General features: G+C 45.6%; 1 protein-coding gene across 1 annotated transcript in view; it reads right to left on the reverse strand.

The window, feature by feature from the left end:
* The window catches only part of TRAF6 (TNF receptor associated factor 6), a 33,789-nt gene extending 16,079 nt beyond the window's left edge, over positions 1-17,710 (reverse strand). Inside the window, exons 1-2 of the mRNA XM_038764647.1 lie at positions 17,678-17,710; positions 954-1,272 (exon numbers count right to left, since the gene is read on the reverse strand). Of these exons, the coding sequence (XP_038620575.1) occupies positions 954-1,249 (296 nt within the window). The 5' untranslated portion in view covers positions 1,250-1,272; positions 17,678-17,710. The remainder of the gene's footprint in view (positions 1-953; positions 1,273-17,677) is intronic.
* Between the last annotated feature and the right edge of the window lie 799 nt (positions 17,711-18,509).

Here is an 18,509-nt window from a genome sequence, read left to right on the forward strand (position 1 = left end):
AACATGCTTTTTAAAAAAATTAATGTAGTCCCAAAATACCCTCTCAGGATCGCAACTGGAGAGTTTCCAGTACTCTACCAGTCTCGTCTATGGCAGGGTAAGTCAAGCAGAGGCATATCCATCCCATTCCTAACTTGGGCAGTGGCTAGCAAGTGGAAGGCAATCTTCTACAAGTCAAAACTCACCTGTGCTTGGCAGCAGAGGAATGGGAGAGAGTCGAGGGCGGAGACACAAGTTTACTGTACAGAAGGAGGCCTTGGTAAACTACTTCCATATTTTTACCAAGAGAACTCTATGGATACATTACCAGAATGATTGCAGATGAAAGTGGGGCGTTCTGGGAGAAATGTATCCATGGAGTCGCTATGGGTCGGAGACGACTCGGCAGCATAAAACAAGTCCCAGAACAATGGCCAATTTGTAAGACAAGGTTTTTGGAGTTTGTTTTTTGGAGTCATTTTTAGTGCTTTCAACTATTCTCTCACTGTATTCACATAAATGAATTCCTGACCATTAATTTGATTGTGAAATAGATTTCAGTTAAGAACAAGGGCTGGGACAAAGATCCATATCTCCACTCTTCCTTTCTAGTGCTTTCTTAACTGAACACCAAATTTCTCAGGTACTATGGCTCAGAGAAAAAACCAGGGAGTCAAAAGCCCTGGATTCTAATCCTAGCTCTGCCATTTAGCTGCTGTGTGACGGTAGGCAAGTACTCAACTTCTTTGTGCCTCAGTTTCTTCATCTGTAAAATGGGCACCTGACACCTGGTCTCCCTCCTATTGAGACTATGAGTCCTATAATGGACAGGGACTGTGTCAGACCTGATTACCTTGTATCTACCTCAGTGTTTAGTACAGTGCTTAATACAGATTGAATGCTTAATTACCACAATAACAATAATACTCGGATCCCTGCACCTTCTTGACACTGCAATTTCCATGCTTTGTTACCTTATGGATTTGACGATGCAAGCTTTGCAGAAGCGATGACCGCATGGTGTTTGCACTGCTTCCCGTAAAGCCATCAGGCAGATGGGGCATTCATATTTGCTCTCCAGAGGTGGGTCGAACTCTACATCGTAGCCCTGAGTCTCGGCCATGAAGGAACTGTGGAGGTTTCCAGTGCTGACACTGCTGCTTACGCTGTCATCTTTGGCTCCGGCACTGCAGGCGCTGGCCATGGCAGCGCAACAGTCACCCTCAGACTGGCTCGCTCCACAGCTATTTTCACAGTGTAGCAGACTCATAGTAACTGGTCAGCCAAGCAGCTCTGCAGAAAACAAGAAAACAAGGCTTAATCTTCCTTCCTGATGCTTTTCACTATTTCAGTACCTAAGGCTTTTTGTAACAACAACAGCAAATTACCCCATAGTCTCTACCTACGTATGGATAAAGAGGAATTGAAACCCTCCTGAGGTAGTAGTATTTTTTATGGCCCACTTGGTGCAAAGCACTGGGACTCAATCAATCAGTGGTATTTATTGAGAGCTTACTATATGCAAAGTACTGTACTAAGTGCTTGGGAGAGTTCAATACAACAGAATTAGCAGAAATGTTCCCTGCCCTTAACGAGCTTACAGTCTTGACAGGGAGACAGGCATTAATATAAATAAATAATTTATAATATATAATTTAAAGATATGTACCTAAGTGCTATGGGGATGCATAGATGATGCACAGACGATTAAGAAGGGGAAAAAAGAGCACAGGATAAGACACAGTCACAGGCCTTAGACCCCAAAGGGCTCACAATTTAAGAAGAAGGAAGGGGAGAAGATTGGTGTCAGGCACACAAGGAAATTTGAAACAAAAATGAAAAACACAAGGGTGACCATAAATACAACAGGAGCCCTTTTCAGCTGATTAGACCATATCAAAAAGTAGACAACTAAGGTGAAGCCCTAAAAACTTGGGCTATGTGTTGTATTTTCAAAAAGGGAATTAAAAGCTTGCCATGTGACCTTGGGCAAGTCACTTAACTTCTCTATTCCTCATCTGTATAATGGGGATTCAACACCTGTTCTCCATCCTACTTAGACTGTGAGAGCCATGTGGGATAGAGACCATGTCTAACCTGATTACCTTGTATTCATTCAATCGTATTTATTGAGTGTTTACTGTTTGCAGAGCACTTAATACAGTGCTAGACACGTAGTAAGTAAACACTTAAATTCCACCATGATGAGGAGGATGATTAATAATAAATGGTTGGATATGATCTAAAATTTCCTCCTCTTAGTTTTGCTCTGGTTCTCGTCACCTCAATGGTTCTCTGAGTTTAGGCAATTCATTCACTCAATTGAATTTACTGAGCACTTACTGTGTGCAGAGCACTGTATTAAGCACTTGGGAAGTACAAGTTGGCAACATATAGAGACGGTCCCTACCCAACAATGGGGTCACAGTCTAGAAGGGGGAGACAGACAACAAAACAAAACATGTAGACTGGTGTCAAAATCGTCAGAACAAATAGAATTATAGCTATATGCACATCAACAAAATAAATAGAATAGTAAATATGTACAAGTAAAATAAACAGAGTAATAAATCTATACAAATATATACAAGTGAAATGGGTATTAAGACTGTGAGCCCCACGTGGGACAGGGACTGTATCCAACTCGATTTGCTTATATCCACTGAGGTGCTTAATACAGTCAATCAAGTATCAAAATACTTGACAGTTCCTGTATGACTTGGCTCAATTTTTTGTACTAGAGAACAGAACCGTATTTCACTGTAAGCATAAATGCACTCTCAATCAGAAGTTTAGTTCTTACATTCTGTGTTTGTAAGCAGCTGGTTGGATCTTGCATTCTCGATGCATAGGTTCTCATCTGTGCCTCCTGAATACTCTCAATTTGCTACTCTTGAATACTTTAACACAAGTTTCCCCTTCAGTGCAACCCCTGTATTGTAGGAGAATTGAGAGGCTCTATGGCATTTATAATATTGTTAATACCCTGGTGGGGATAGGGGTGAAGTGAGATTTTCCTTGACACAGCATTGCACTTGATAGGGGTGGGGATATTACTCTGTCCCAACTGCCTTTATATTCAATTTCAGTACTGTACTAGGCAGCAATCACTACATTAGGTTCACCAATTAAGGAAACAGTATATTCCTGTGCTTATTATAAACTATATACTTTTGAGTCATGAAAAAAATCTTGAGCCCCTAATTGCTAAATTCTCATTGACTTAAGGGCTATGGTACAGGTTTTTACCTTGCAGTGTTTCCCAAGACTACAATTTGGACTGAGAAAAAGGCCTTACTAAAGGTTTTCCATAGGTATTACTAAAGATTTTCCATAGTTGTAAAATCTTTGTACCAGCTTTATTGATGTTGCTAGGATTAGCTTTTCCTTCAAACTCTTTTTATTAACTACTTGGCAAAACCCTACTGGACTATGGTAAGAGCATCTTTACCGGATTCCTGCATCCTACCTTTTTTCTCTTAGTTGTATCTTTCAAACAGCTACATGAATCAGTTTACTAAAACTGCTGCATATTGCAGTACATAAACCCCTTCTTCAAAATACCATGGAAACCGATTTGCCTTACATAAATCAAAATCTTTGACCATTGGTTTCAAGGCCTTTTCCCCATTATTTACCTGGCTCCCTGTGATGGCCAGTTCTACTTGGGAGAGGAAGGGAGAAACCAGGAGAGTCATTCCTTGGTGCCCCTCCCTGAAGACACTGCTAAACTCATCAGAGAGAGAGACTGGGGAGGAAGTACAAAAGAGCCAGGTTGGGGGAGAGGAGACCTTTGGCCATCTTGGAAGTGAGAGGAGCAAGCTGTGTCCCTAGGAGAGCTGGGACTTGGGAGCAGAGAGGATGCCACCAAAACTTTCAATGAGAGATCAGGAGGGCTTTAGGACTCAGAGGAGGCTGACCAGGGTCTGGGCACTCCTAAAGTGAGAGGGGTCTTTTGGCTGAAAACCTCCAGTGACATCAGTGACATCCCTTATACCTAGACAGTCTCTTCTCCTACTACATTTCAGCTTATGTTCTCTTCTACTTGTGATTTTCCCTGGGCTCACACTATTCCCCCTGCTTGGATGCCCTTCCCTCCCCCAATTCCTAAAACATCATCACCTCCACGAGACATTCTTTGACTAATCTATCGAGCATCTCAGACAAGCCATCCTCAGCCACCCCAGCACTCCCTATTTACCTTATTTCCTTATATTTATTTCTAAGATACTAATTCGTAATCTATGTTGGCAAGTTTGATCTACTTTCATTTTCTTTTAACAATTTTATATTCATCAACTTACATATTTCTGACCTCCGCTGAATTGCCAATTCCTAGAAGTCAAGGGACATGTACTATATGTTAATCAATGGTATTTATTAATAATAATAATGAAGCACTTACTATGTGCAGATCACTGTACTACACCCTTGGGAGAGTACAACAGAGTAAGTAGACCCAATCCCTGTCCTCAAATAGCTTACAACCTAGAAGGGGAGACAGACAATAAAATAGAAATAAAGGAAGCAACTGAGTATGAAAATATACCCATAACTGCTGTTGGGATGGGGTCAATGCACAAGTACTTAAGGGGTTCGTACCCAAGTTAATCGGTGATGCAGTAGGGAGGGGAAATAGGATGAGATTAGTCAGGGAAATCTTCAAGGATATGTGATTTTAGTAGGGCTTTGCAAATGGGGAGAGAAACAGTCTGTCGGATGTGAAGGAGGATGTAGAAGTTCCAGCAGGAGGGTGTGAACAAGAGGTTGACAGCAAGAGAGATGAAATCAAGGCACAGAGTATGTTCAGACGAGTGAACTGTGCAGGCTGGATTGTAGAGGGAGAGAACTGATCGAGTGCCCTAAAGCCAATGGTGAAGAGTTTCTGTTTGATGTGGAGATGAATAGTAAATGTGGGTTTTGTTACGTGTTTATATGCGCAAAGCACTGAACAAAGCGCTGGGGTAGAATCAAGATAATCAGATGCTACATGGGGCTCACAGTCTAAGTATGAAGGAAAATGAGTATTGAATCCCCATTTTGCAGATGAGAAAACTAAGGCAGAGAGACAGGGTGGCCTAATAATAGACATGGGCCTGGTATTAAGAGGACCTGGGTTCTAATCCGGACCCCACCACTTGTTTGCTGTGTGGCCTTGGGCAAGTCACTTCACTTTTCTCTTCCTCAGTTACCTCATCTGTAAAATGGGGATTAAGACTGTGAGTCCAAAGTGGGACATACACTGTGTCCAACTAGATTATCCTGTATCTACCTCAGCGCTTAGTACAGTGCCTGGCACATAGTAAGCACTTGAACAAATACCATAAAAAAAGGTAAGTGGCAGAGCCACAATTAGAACCCAGGCCCTCTGATTCCCTGTGCTCTTTCCACTAGACCATGCTGCTTCTCTATGGGCAAACACTGGAGGTTTTTGAGGAGTAGGAAGTTGTGAGCAGAGCGACATTTTAGAAAAATTATCTGGGTAGTGGAGTGAAGTATCGACCAGAGAGGGTTGGGGCTTTACCTAAACTTCTGAATAATTCCCAAATATGTTCCCCAAGGGCCTAGAACTGCATACAATATTCACTCAATAAATAATAATAATGGTAATAATGATGGTAATAATAACAGTCATGGTATTTGATAACAATAATAACAATAATAATAATAATTGTGGCACTTACAATGTGCCAGGCACTGCACTAAACACTGGGATAGATACAAGATAATCAGATCCCACATGGAGTTCACGGTTTAAGTAGGAGGGACACCAGGTATTGAATCCCCATGTTGCAGATAAGGGAACTGAGGCACAGAGAAGTTAAGTGGCTTGCCCAAGGTCACACAGCAGACATATAGCAGAGCAGGGATTAGAACCCAAGTCCTCTGACTCCCAGGCCCATGCTTTTTCCACTAGACCATGCTGCTTCTCTGTGGATGTAACAACAATTCTGGATCTAAATTTATGAGCTGGAAGTAGAACATCTTGAAGAAGCTGACTGAAGGTAGGATCTTGGCTTCAAGTTCTAATTTTAGGTCCCAGGTTACGGATATTGGAAGGAAAATGCTTCTTCAGATGGGATAATGTCATATTTCCCTCCTAGAAAGTTCACTTGTTCAGACTTCATGAACCCAAAATTCTAATTAGTCATGTTATTGTGTAGGTATCAATAACCACCATTTCTGTATACATATGTACATACACTTATATAACAGGATGAGTCAAAACCATGAAAATCAGTTTGCACTTTCTACTTCTATTATCAATTGCAACCTCATGTTTAATTTAGTAATTACTTTAAAACTTAGACTGGTCACATAATGATTAAGCAGTGATCCGCAGACTCTAACTGTTCAACACACTTAAAAAAGATTAACAGAGTTACAGGGCAGAAGCAACAAAAGAAAACTTTGATGCATTTGAGAGAGGATATTCATACAATCTTTTTAAGGTTTCGAAGAACGTTTCAGGGTGGATATACTGCTGGAAGCCTTCCCTATAGGACTTAGTTGTTCCTCAAATTAGAATGATCCTTTTATAGGTGTGATATTTTACAGAAAGTTAAACATCCTAGATTTGAGTTCTATCCATCTTGAACAGTGAAGATGACAAGTGAAGTGTTTCACTATGATCATTACATTCCGAAGGAACAATGGAATTTAAAAATACATTGCCAACGGTCTAGGGGGAAACTAGAGAATTTCTCCCAAGCTAACTTCCAAGTTTTGTTATTTTATCTTGGACATAGATTTGTTACCTCAAACAATTAAAGTAAGAAGCTGCTCTTCCAAAGTTAATGGAAGGACCTATTCATTACAGACTGGGAGGCATTTTCTCTTTTAAATGACAAAGAAAAGTGACATTCAGTTGCTTCATTCAATATGCAATGGTGTCTACAACCACCTAGTAACAAATAACAGGAGAAAACTGACAAACTTTTTTTCACTTGTTTCATAGAGGAATCATTAAAGACAAATGCATCTCTCAACAAATAATTCAAAATTAAAATTTATTTTTGTTGGTTAACAAAACAACACAGATTTTCAGAAATGTGAAAAGTCAAAACAAAAGCCTATTTTCAGCTAAGCTACAGCAGGTAAATTTTGGGGAGATTTTTTTTTTCAGACATCTAGGAGTTTCTGAAACTTTCTATTTGTACTCTTTTGCTTTGGTGGGGGGGCATCACTGTCATTTTGCAACAATGAGGTAACTTATGTAAAAGGACTCACTAGAGAACAAGGAAAATGTTGTTCAATTTTGCCCACTATTCTTTGCTCCCCCCACCACCCCAGCCCACCAATCCTCCTGGGGTGTCTCAGTCATCTAAAAACAACAGTTATTTTATTAGTTGTTCTGAACCCTAACCCTTGGCCCAGTTTAAAAGACACAAAGGCCTTTTTTTTAAAAAAAAGATTTAACACTTCCTCTATGACTACTCAGGAAAAAAAATGGTCAAATAACCAAAGATATGATTCTGGAAAAGGAACTTGATTTTTGTACTGCAATTTAACGTCAACCGTGAGGCTTTTTTGGAAACACAGTGAGTTACACCTTTATTAAAAAAGAAATCCCTTCATACTTTAAGCACAATGAATTCCAGAGTTCAGGGTTTCTAACTCCATCACATTTGAAAAGTACTGTGTTCCAAGAATGAACTCATCAGAAATGCATGCACTTCAATGGGAGTTATAATATTAGGAATGGAAAATTAGGCCAAATATGTAATGACTATATTTATTCATAAGAATTCCATCAAAATATACTTTCACTACCATTATTGTTTTTGTTCACTTTACCCTTCCCTTTGGCAAGTAAAAGAAATATTTTTAATTATTCATTGTCCCTTCAGGAAGTGTGAAGCTGGAAAGAAGGCTGCTGAAATGCTTCAGAAATGTTCACAGTATGGACATTTTGGGTATTAATAATCACAGGGATATGTACATAACTGCTGTAGGGCTGGAATGACGATGAAGTGCTATCCGAGGGCAGCGGCATGGGCCTGGGAGTCGGAGGACCTGGGTTCCAGTTCTGACTCTGTCAAGTGTCTGCCGTGTGTCCTTGGACAAGTCATTCTCCTTCTCTGGGCCTCAGTTTCCTCAATGAGAAGATGGGGATTAAATTCCGGTTCTCCATTCTACTTTAGTTTATGAGCCCATGTGGGACAGGGATGGTGTCTGACCTTTTTTTTTTTAAAGGTATTTGTTTAAGCGCTTACTAGGTGTCAAGCACCATCCTAAGTGCTGGGGTATGTACAAGTTAATCAGGCCAGACAGAGTCCTTGTCCCTCATGGGGCTCATGGTCATGATACAAAATACATTATCTTGTATCTACCCCAGCACTTAGTATAGTCAAGCGCTGTACTAAGCACTGGGGTAGATTCAAGGTAATCAGGTTGGACACAGTCCTTGTCCTACAAAGGGTTCACAGTCTTAATACTCATTTTAGAGATGAGAGAATTGAGGCACAGAGAAATTACGTGACTGACCCAAGGTCACACAGCAGACAAGTAGCAGAGCCAGGATTAGAACCCAGATCCTTCAAGTCCCAGGCCTGTGCACTGCTTACTATATTTCATTACGAAGTCGCACTGGTGAAAATCCTCCCAAGCAACTCCACGGTCATGATGGACCTTGCTACAACTGTAGCAGCTATCAGTGGTATTCATTGAGCATTTTTTGTGTATAGAGCACTTGGGGGCGTATAATATTTAATGGAATGCTATTTTTCCATCTGGAAATCAACAAATCATTTTTGGGGCTGTTTTGGGATGACAAGGAGAGCAACCACCACAATGCCCCTTAAAGCAACGTACTGCCACTATTTGAGACCTAACAAAAAGTTGGATATTAATAAGAATGATAATTGCATGTGTTAAGTGCTTACTATGTATCAAGCACTGTTCTAAACACTGGGAGAGATACAAGTTAATCACATTGGATATAGTCCCTGCCCTACAAGGGGTTCATAGTCTAAGCAGGGGGTGGGCACTTCCCATTTCCCAGATCTGTACTTTTTTTTAATGTCTGCCTGTCCGCCTCTCTAGTCTTGGTCTCCATTCTGCATTACCTGTACCTTTCGAGCACTTGATATTCATCCTACCCTCAACCCCACAGCAATCATGTACATATTCGTAATGTGTTTTGTTTGTCTCCCCATCTGGAACGTAAGCTCCCTGCAGGTAAGAAGCACATCTACCAATTCTATGTAGAGTGCTCTACATACAGTAAGTACTCAGTAAATACCTCGACTGACTAACGGACTGATTGGACTATTGACCTAACCCAGGAAAGGCAATTCTTATCTTCTTGACACTTCAAAAAATATACTTCAACACAGAGACTCCAACTTGCTCCCATTTTTACAGGATTCATAGATGGTTTCCAAAGTCATTTCCTGATTCTACAAAAATTGGATTACTTTCAAGCTTATATTCTGCAACAGGCATGACACCTTTTTAATTAATTTATTTTTTAAAAAACTAATGGTATTTGTTAAGCACTTACTAAGAGTTAAGCACTGTTCTCAGTTCTGAGGAAGACAGAGGTTGGCTATAAGACTGATTTGTGGCAGGCAGTCCCTGTCCCCACTGAGTGCTTGCAAAGATTTTCCCTGGCTGCTGGATTTTCCCTTGCATGTTTCCCACCAACCGGAATCATTTTCCTTCTTGCAAATTGTCATGATCTACCCCAAGTCCATACTCACAGACAGTTATCCCATTTCTCACTCTGTATGCCAAAATATCTGCCTTCTGCTGCTGTCTCTTGTCAAGGGCTATGGACACACCATTTGTGATTCCACATCATTGGAGCTTTGAAGTTTTTCTTCTGTGCACTCTGATTATGGACATTATGGGCATTAGAGAAGGAGCGTGGTATGGTGGAAATAGCATTGATCTGGGAGTCAGAGAACCTGGGTTTGTCTCCTGGATCTGTCATTTACCTGCTGTGTGACTTTAGGCAAGCCATATAACTTCTCTGTGCATTATTTACCTCATCTGTAAAATAGAGATTAATCAATCAATCAATCGTATTTATTGAGCGCTTACTGTGTGCAGAGCACTAAACTAAGCGCTTGGGAAGTACAAGTTGGCAACATATAGAGACAGTCCCTACCCAACAGTGGGCTCACAGTCTAGAAGGGGGAGACAGAGAACAAAACCAAACATATTAACAAAATAAAATAGAATAGAATATGTACGAGTAAAATAAATAGAGTAATAAATATGTACAAACATATATACATATATACAGGTGCTGTGGGGAAGGGAAGGAGGTAAGACGGGCGGGACGGAGAGGGGGACGAGGGCGAGAGGAAGGAGGGGGCTCAGTCTGGGAAGGCCTCCTGGAGGAGGTGAGCTCTCAGTAGGGCCTTGAAGGGAGGAAGAGAGCCAGCTTGGCGGATGTTGGGAGGGAGGGCATTCCAGGCCAGGGGGAGGACGTGGGCCAGGGGTCGACGGCGGGACAGGCGAGAACGAGGCACGGTGAGGAGATTAGCGGCAGAGGAGCGGAGGGTGCGGGCTGGGCTGTAGAAGGAGAGAAGGGAGGTGAGGTAGGAGGGGGCGAGGTGATGGAGGGCCTTGAAGCCCAGGGTGAGGAGTTTCTGCCTGATGTGCAGATTGATTGGTAGCCACTGGAGATTTTAGAGGAGGGGAGTAACATGTCCAGAGCATTTCTGGACAAAGACAATCTGGGCAGCGGCATGAAGTATGGACTGAAGTGGGGAGAGACACGAGGATGGGAGATCGGAGAGGAGGCTGATACAGTAGTCCAGACGGGATAGGATGAGGGCTTGAACGAGCAGGGTTGCGGTTTGGATGGAGAGGAAAGGGTGGATCTTGGCAATGTTGCGGAGCTGAGACTGGCAGGTTTTGGTGACGGTTTGGATGTGAGGGGTGAACGAGAGAGTGGAGTCGAGGATGACACCAAGGTTGAGGGACTGTGAGACGGGAGGGATGGTAGTGCCATCAACAGTGATGGGAAAGTCAGGGAGAGGGCAGGGTTTGGGAGGGAACACAAGGAGTTCAGTCTTGGACATGTTGAGTTTTAGGTGGCGGGCAGACATCCAGATGGAGATGTCCTGAAGGCAGGAGGAGATGCGAGCCTGGAGGGACGGGGAGAGAGCAGGGGCAGAGATGTAGATTTGGGTGTCATCAGCGTAGAGATGATAGTTGAAGCCGTGGGAGCGAATGAAGTCACCAAGGGAGTGAGTGTAGATCGAGAACAGAAGGGGACCAAGCACTGAACCTTGAGGAACCCCCACAGTAAGGGGATGGGAGGGGGAGGAGGAGCCTGCAAAAGAGACTGAGAATGAACGACTGGATAGATAAGAGGAGAACCAGGGGAGGACAGAGTCAGTGAAGCCAAGGTTGGATACCGTGTTGAGGAGAAGGGGGTGGTCCACAGTGTCGAAGGCAGCTGAGAGGTCGAGGAGGATTAGGATAGAGTATGAGCCGTTGGATTTGGCAAGCAGGAGGTCACTGGTGACCTTTGAGAGGGCAGTTTCCGTGGAATGTAGGGGACGGAAGCCAGACTGGAGGGGGTCGAGGAGAGAGTTGGTGTTGAGGAATTGGAGGCAGCGCGTGTAGATGACTCGTTCAAGGAGTTTGGAAAGGAATGGTAGGAAGGAGATGGGGCGATAACTAGAAGGTGAGGTGGGGTCAAGAGAGGGTTCTTTTAGGATGAGAGAGACATGGGCACATTTGAAGGCAGAGGGGAAGGAACCAGTGGAAAGTGAGCGGTTGAAAATGGAAGTTAAGGAGGGGAGAAGGGACGGAGCGAGAGATTTCAAGAGATGAGAGGGAATGGGGTCAGAAGAACAGAAGCACATTATTATTATTAATAATAATAATCACATTTTTTAAGCACTTACTATGTGCAAAGCACTGTTCTAAGTGCTGACATGGACTGTGATGGACCTGATTGATCTGTAACTCCCCCAGCGCTTAGTACAGTGCCTGGTACTGAGTAAGTGCTTAAATACCTTACAAGAAAAAAAGTACAGGCTGAGCCTGGTGTATGCGCACGTAAGCAAGTGCCGTCAGTGTTTCTATTTTAAGGGCTCCCCTCTGCTCTACTTCTAGCTTTGAGTTCTGAACTTCCCACATTTGAAAAATGGTCTTAGTAAGGGAGATGTGGAGTTTCAAATGTGAACCGATCGCTTGATACACTTTTCCCCTGATAACTTTCAGCCTAAAGCACATCACATGCAAAATGAATTCCTACCACAGACCTTGAAATAATTTTCTCCTTGAATCACCCAAAGGATAGACATGGGTCTCTCTTAGTCATGGAAAAATGGACATTAATAAAGACATTAGAGTTAGAAAAATGTCACAAGGATACCTCTAGCTACTTAACCATCACCCAGAGTCCTGATTCTCAGATAATTGGGAGAGAAAAACATGAAGATCAAAGTGGCAAGATTCACAAATACAATTTTAGGGATGCTGACAATCAGAGTGCAAGCTTCCCTCTAGATTGTAAAAGCTCGTTTTCGGAATGCCAATTCTGCTAATTCTTTTGTATTGTACTCTCCCAACTGTGAGAGTACAGTGCTCTCCACATGGTAAGTGCTCAATAAATATGATTGATTGATTGATGGTATGACAGTATTGATGGCTTGCTGTTTTTGATGGCAACATGGCCATAGGCCTTCCTGGAAAAACAAAGCAACTACATCCTAGGAGCTGAAGAAACTAAAGCTGGATTAGGTGCTTTCTCTTCACACCTGAGGCAGTCCTAACTTTGCTAAATGGAGTTCCCCTACAGTTAACAATAATAATAATAATAATAATATGGTATTTGTTAAGCACTTACTATGTGCCAGGCACTTTACTAAGTGCTGGGGTAGACACAAGCAAATCGGGTTGGACACAGTCCCTATTCCAAGTGGGGCTCACAGTCTCAATCCCCATTTTACAGATGAGGTGACAGGCCCAGAGAGGTGAAGTGAGGTCACACAGCAGACAAGTGGCAGAGCCGGGAGTAGAACCCATGACTTTCTGACTCTATCCACTACGCCATACTGCGTCAACTACCAGGAACAGCATAATCAACCTACTACATGGAGGGAGAAAAAGTCTTATGTCACCTGAACTTTTCTTTTTGCTCGTCAGCTCACCGTATCTGCTTTAACTTGGAAGCTGGGAGTACCTGTAGAGAAGTCCTCAAACAGAACTGCGAATCTTCAGAGGCTTATGGGGAGGCCTAAGGCTCAGTCCCCCTCCCCACTGATGACACCTCTCTAGTTCATTCATTCATTCATTCATTCATTCGTATTTATTGAGCGCTTACTGTGTACACAGCACTGTACTAGGCGCTTGGAAAGTACAATTCAGCAACAAAGAGAGACCATCCCTGCCCACACCGGGCTCACAGTCTAGAGGATGGGGGAGGTAGACATCAAAAGTAGTAAACAGGCATCAATAGCTTCACTATAAATACAATTATAGCTATATACACACCAAAACAAGTAAACAGGCATTAGTGTAAATAAATAGAATGATAGATATGTACATCTATACACAAGTGCTGTGGGGTGGGGAGGGAGATAGAGCAGAGGGAGGGACTGGGGGCGATGGGGAGGTGGGGGCTCGGTCTGGGAAGGGCTCCTGGAGGAGGTGAGCTTTCAGTAGGGCTTTGAAGGGAGGAAGAGGGCTAGCTTGGTGGGTGTGTGGAGGGAGGGCAGGCCAGGCCAGGGGTCGACGGCGGGACAGGCGAGAACGAGGTGCAGTGAGGAGGTTAGCGGCAGAGGAGTGGAGGGTGTGGGCTGGGGTGAGCCCCCTCCTTCCTCTCCCCCTCCTCCCCCTTCCCATTCCCCCCGCCTTACCTCCTTCCCCTCCCCACAGCACCTGTATATATGTTTGTACACATTTATTACTCTATTTTACTTGTACATATTTACTACTCTATTTTATTTTGTTAATACGTTTTGTTTTGTTGTCTGTTTTGTTGTCTGTCTCCCCCTTCTAGACGGTGAGCCTGCTGTTGGGTAGGGACCGTCTCTATATGCTGCCAACCTGTACTTCCCAAGCGCTTAGTACAGTGCTCTGCACACAGTAAGCGCTCAATAAATACGATTGGATGAATGAATGAGTGAAAGGAGAAAAGGGACCTGAAGTAGACTGTGAGCCCGCTGTTGGTAAGGGATCGTCTCTCTATGTTGCCAACTTGTACTTCCCAAGCGCTTAGTACGGTGCTCTGCACACAGTAAGCGCTCAATAAATATGATTGAATGAAAAAGTAATACAGTGCTCTGCACACAGTAAGCGCTCAATAAATACGATTGGATGAATGAAAGGAGAGAAGGGAGCTGAAGTAGACTGTGAGCCCGCTGTTGGGAAGGGGTCGTCTCTCTATGTTGCCAACTTGTACTTCCTAAGCGCTTAGTACAGTGCTCTGCACACAGTAAGCGCTCAATAAATATGATTGGATGAATGAATGAATGAAAGGAGAGAAGGGAGCTGAAGTAGACTGTGAGCCCGCTGTTGGGAAGGGACCGTCGCTATATGCTGCCAACTTGTACTTCCCAAGAGCTTAGTACGGTGCTCTGCACACAGTAAGCACTCAATAAATACGATTGAATGAATGAATGAAATACAGTGCTCTGCACACAGTAAGTGCTCAATAAATACGACTGGATGAATGAATGAATGAATGAAAGGAGTGAAGGGAGCTGAAGTAGGCTGTGAGCCTGCTGTTGTTGGGTAGGGACCATCTTTATATATTGCCAACTTGTACTTCCCAAGCTCTTAGTTCAGTGCTCTGCACACAGTAAGCGCTCAATAAATACGATTGAATGAATGAATGAAAGTAGGACAGTGCTCTACACACAGTAAGTGCTCAATAAATGCGATTGAATGAATGAATGAAAGTAGGACAGTGCTCTGCACACAGTAAGCGCTCAATAAATACGACTGGATGAATGAATGAATGAAAGGAGAGAAGGGAGCTGAAGTAGACTGTGAGCCCGCTGTTGTTGGGTAGGGACCGTCTTTATATATCGCCAACTTGCACTTCCCAAGCGCTTAGGACAGTGCTCTGCACACAGTAAGCGCTCAATAAATACGATTGATTGATTGACTGGATGAATGAATGAATGAAAGGAGAGAAGGGACCTGAAGTAGACTGTGAGCCCACTGTTGGGAAGGGATTGCCTCTCTACGTTGCCAACTTGTACTTCCCAAGCGCTTAGCACGGTGTTCTGCACACAGTAAGCGCTCAATAAATATGATTGGATGAATGAATGAATGAATGAAAGGAGAGAAGGGACCTGAAGTAGACTGTGAGCCCACTGTTGGGAAGGGATTGCCTCTCTACGTTGCCAACTTGTACTTCCCAAGCGCTTAGCACGGTGTTCTGCACACAGTAAGCGCTCAATAAATATGATTGGATGAATGAATGAATGAATGAAAGGAGAGAAGGGAGCTGAAGTAGATTGTGAGCCCGCTGTTGGGAAGGGATCGCCTCTCTACGTTGCCAACTTATACTTCCCAAGTGCTTAGAACGGTGCTCTGCACACAGTAAGCGCTCAATAAATGCGATTCGATGAACGAATGAAAGTAGGACAGTGTTCTGCACACAGTAAGTAGGACAGTAAGCGCTCAATTAATCAATCGAATGAATGAAAGGAAAGAAGGGAGCTGAAGTAGACTGTGAGCCCGCTGTTGGGAAGGGACCGTCTCTCTATGTTGCCAACTTGTGCTTCCCAGGCGCTTAGTACGGTGCTCTGCACACAGTAAGCGCTCAATAAATACGATTGGATGAACGAATGAAAGTAGGACAGTGTTCTGCACACAGTAAGCGCTCAATAAATACGATTGGATGAATGAATGAATGAAAGGAGAGAAGGGAGCTGAAGTAGATTGTGAGCCCGCTGTTGGGAAGGGATCGCCTCTCTACGTTGCCAACTTATACTTCCCAAGTTCTTAGTACGGCGGTGCTCTGCACACAGTAAGCACTCAATAAATACGATTGGATGAACGAATGAAAGTAGGATAGTGTTCTGCACACAGTAAGCGCTCAATCAATCAATAGAATGAATGAAAGGAAAGAAGGGAGCTGAAGACTGTGAGCCCGCTGTTGGGAAGGGATTGCCTCTCTACGTTACCAGCTTGTACTTCCCAAGCGCTTAGTACGGTGCTCTGCACACAGTAAGCGCTCCATAAATACGATTGATTGATTGATTGGATGAATGAATGAATGAAAGGAGAGAAGGGAGCTGAAGTAGACTGTGAGCCCGCTGTTGGGAAGGGATCGCCTCTCTACGTTGCCAACTTGTACTTCCCAAGAGCTTAGTACGGTGCTCTGCACACGGTAAGCGCTCAATAAATACGATTGATTGATTGACTGACTAAATGAATGAATGAAAGGAGAGAAGGGAGCTGAAGTAGACTGTGAGCCCGCTGTTGGGAAGGGACCGTCTCTCTATGCTGCCAACCTGTACTTCCCAAGAGCTTAGTACGGTGCTCTGCACATAGTAAGTGCTCAATAAATACGATTGGATGAATGAATGAAAGGAGAGAAGTATGGTGCTCTGCACACAGTAAGCGCTCAATAAATACGACTGATTGATTGATTGAATGAATGAATGAATGGAGAGAAGGGAGCTGAAGTAGACCGTGAGCCCGCTGTTGGGAAGGGACCGTCTCTCTATGCTGCCAACCTGTACTTCCCAAGCGCTTAGTACGGTGCTCTGCACACAGTAAGCGCTCAGTAAATACGATTGGATGAAGGAATGAAAGTAGGAGGGGGCGAGGGGATGGGGGGCCTTGAAGGGGAGAGCGAGTTGGAGGCGGGGGCCGTACTTCGTTCTCGCCCGTCCCGCCATCGACCCCCGGCCCACGTCCTCCCCCGGGCCTGGAATGCCCCCAATCCCTCTGCCCATCCGCCCAGCTAGCTCTCTTCCTCCCTTCAAGGCCCTGCTGAGAGCTCACCTCCTCCAGGAGGCCTTCCCACACTGAGCCCCTTCCTTCCTCTCCCCCTCGTCCCCCTCTCCATCCCCCCGTCTTACCTCCTTCCCTTCCCCACAGCACCTGTATATATGTATATGTGTTTGTACATATTTATTACTCTATATTTATTTTACTTGTACCTATCTATTCTATTTATTTTATTTTGTTAGTATGTTCGGTTCTGTTCTCCGTCTCCCCCTTTTAGACTGTGAGCCCACTGTTGGGTGGGGACTGTTTCTATGTGTTGCCAACTTGTACTTCCCAAGCGCTTAGTACAGTGCTCTGCACACAGTAAGCGCTCAATAAATACGATTGATGAGGAGGAGGAGGAGGAGGAGGGGCGAAGGGGCGGAGCGACAAGGGGCAGCGCTGGTCTGCGGGGGCGGAGCGCGGCTGGGCCCGGGCCGGACTCCGGGGGGCCAAGGGCACGGCAGGGCGGGCCGGACTCCGGACTCCGGGGGCCGTGGGCCGGGCGGGCCGGACTCCGGGCGCGCGGGGCCGGTGGCGGCCGCCCTCGTCCCGTAGACTGACCGCCCCCTCCCAAGCGCCCGGCCAAGCGCTCCCTCCAGGCGATCCGCGGCCCGCGGGGCGATGGGCGGGCGGAAAGGGCCCGGGCCGAGGGGGCCGCGGGGGCCGCGGGGGCGGAGGGGAGGGAAAGGAGGGGGCTCCGGGCCGACACCCCGCTCCCCAGCGCCAAACGCCCCCGGTGACGTCGGCGGAGGCGGCCGAAGCAGCCGGAACTCACCGTCCCGAAGCGCCGGGCCCCGCTCTGCCTACGCCAACGCCGCCGCCGCCGCCGCCGCTTCCGCCTTCCCGGACGGGGAGGGGACGGGACGGGAGGGGAGCGGCGCGGAGCGGAGCGGCCTCGCCTGGCCCGGCCCGGCCCAGAGAACGGCCTCCCGGCCTGCGCCCACCACCGCCAGCGCCGAACCGCGCCGCGCCCCCTGCCGGGGAGCCGGCGCCGGGCCGCGCAGCGCCCCCTGCCGGGGAGCCTCCGCCGGTGCCGCGCCGCGCCGCGCCCCCTGCCGGGGAGCCTCCGCCAGCGCCCCCTGCCGGCGAAGCTTCCGCCAGCCCCGTCGGGGCCCGCGCCGCACCGCGCCCCCTGCCGGCGAGCCTCCGCCAGCGCCGCCAGGGCCCGCGGACTCTATTCATTCATTCATTCAATCGTATTTATTGAGCGCTTCCTCTGTGCAGGGCACTGTGCTAAGCGCTTGGGAAGTACAAGTCGGCAACAGAGACCCAAGAGACGCAGCGTGGCCCAGTGGAAAGAGCAAGGGCTTTGGAGTCAGAGGTCATGGGTTCGAATCCCGGCTCCGCCACTTGTCAGCTGTGGGACCTTGGGCAAGCCACTTTTAACTTATCTGGGCCTCAGTTACCTCGTCTGTAAAATGGGATTAAGACTGTGAGCCCCACGTGGGAAAACCTGATCACCATGTATCTCCCCCCCAGCGCCTCAGTTACCTCATCTGTAAAATGGGATTAAGACTGAGCCCCACGTGGGAAAACCTGATCACCATGTATCTCCCCCAGCGCCTCAGTTACCTCATCTGTAAAATGGGATTAAGACTGAGCCCCAC

The sequence above is a fragment of the Tachyglossus aculeatus genome, chromosome 22, assembly GCF_015852505.1.
Source record: "Tachyglossus aculeatus isolate mTacAcu1 chromosome 22, mTacAcu1.pri, whole genome shotgun sequence".
Classification (NCBI taxonomy): domain Eukaryota; kingdom Metazoa; phylum Chordata; class Mammalia; order Monotremata; family Tachyglossidae; genus Tachyglossus; species Tachyglossus aculeatus.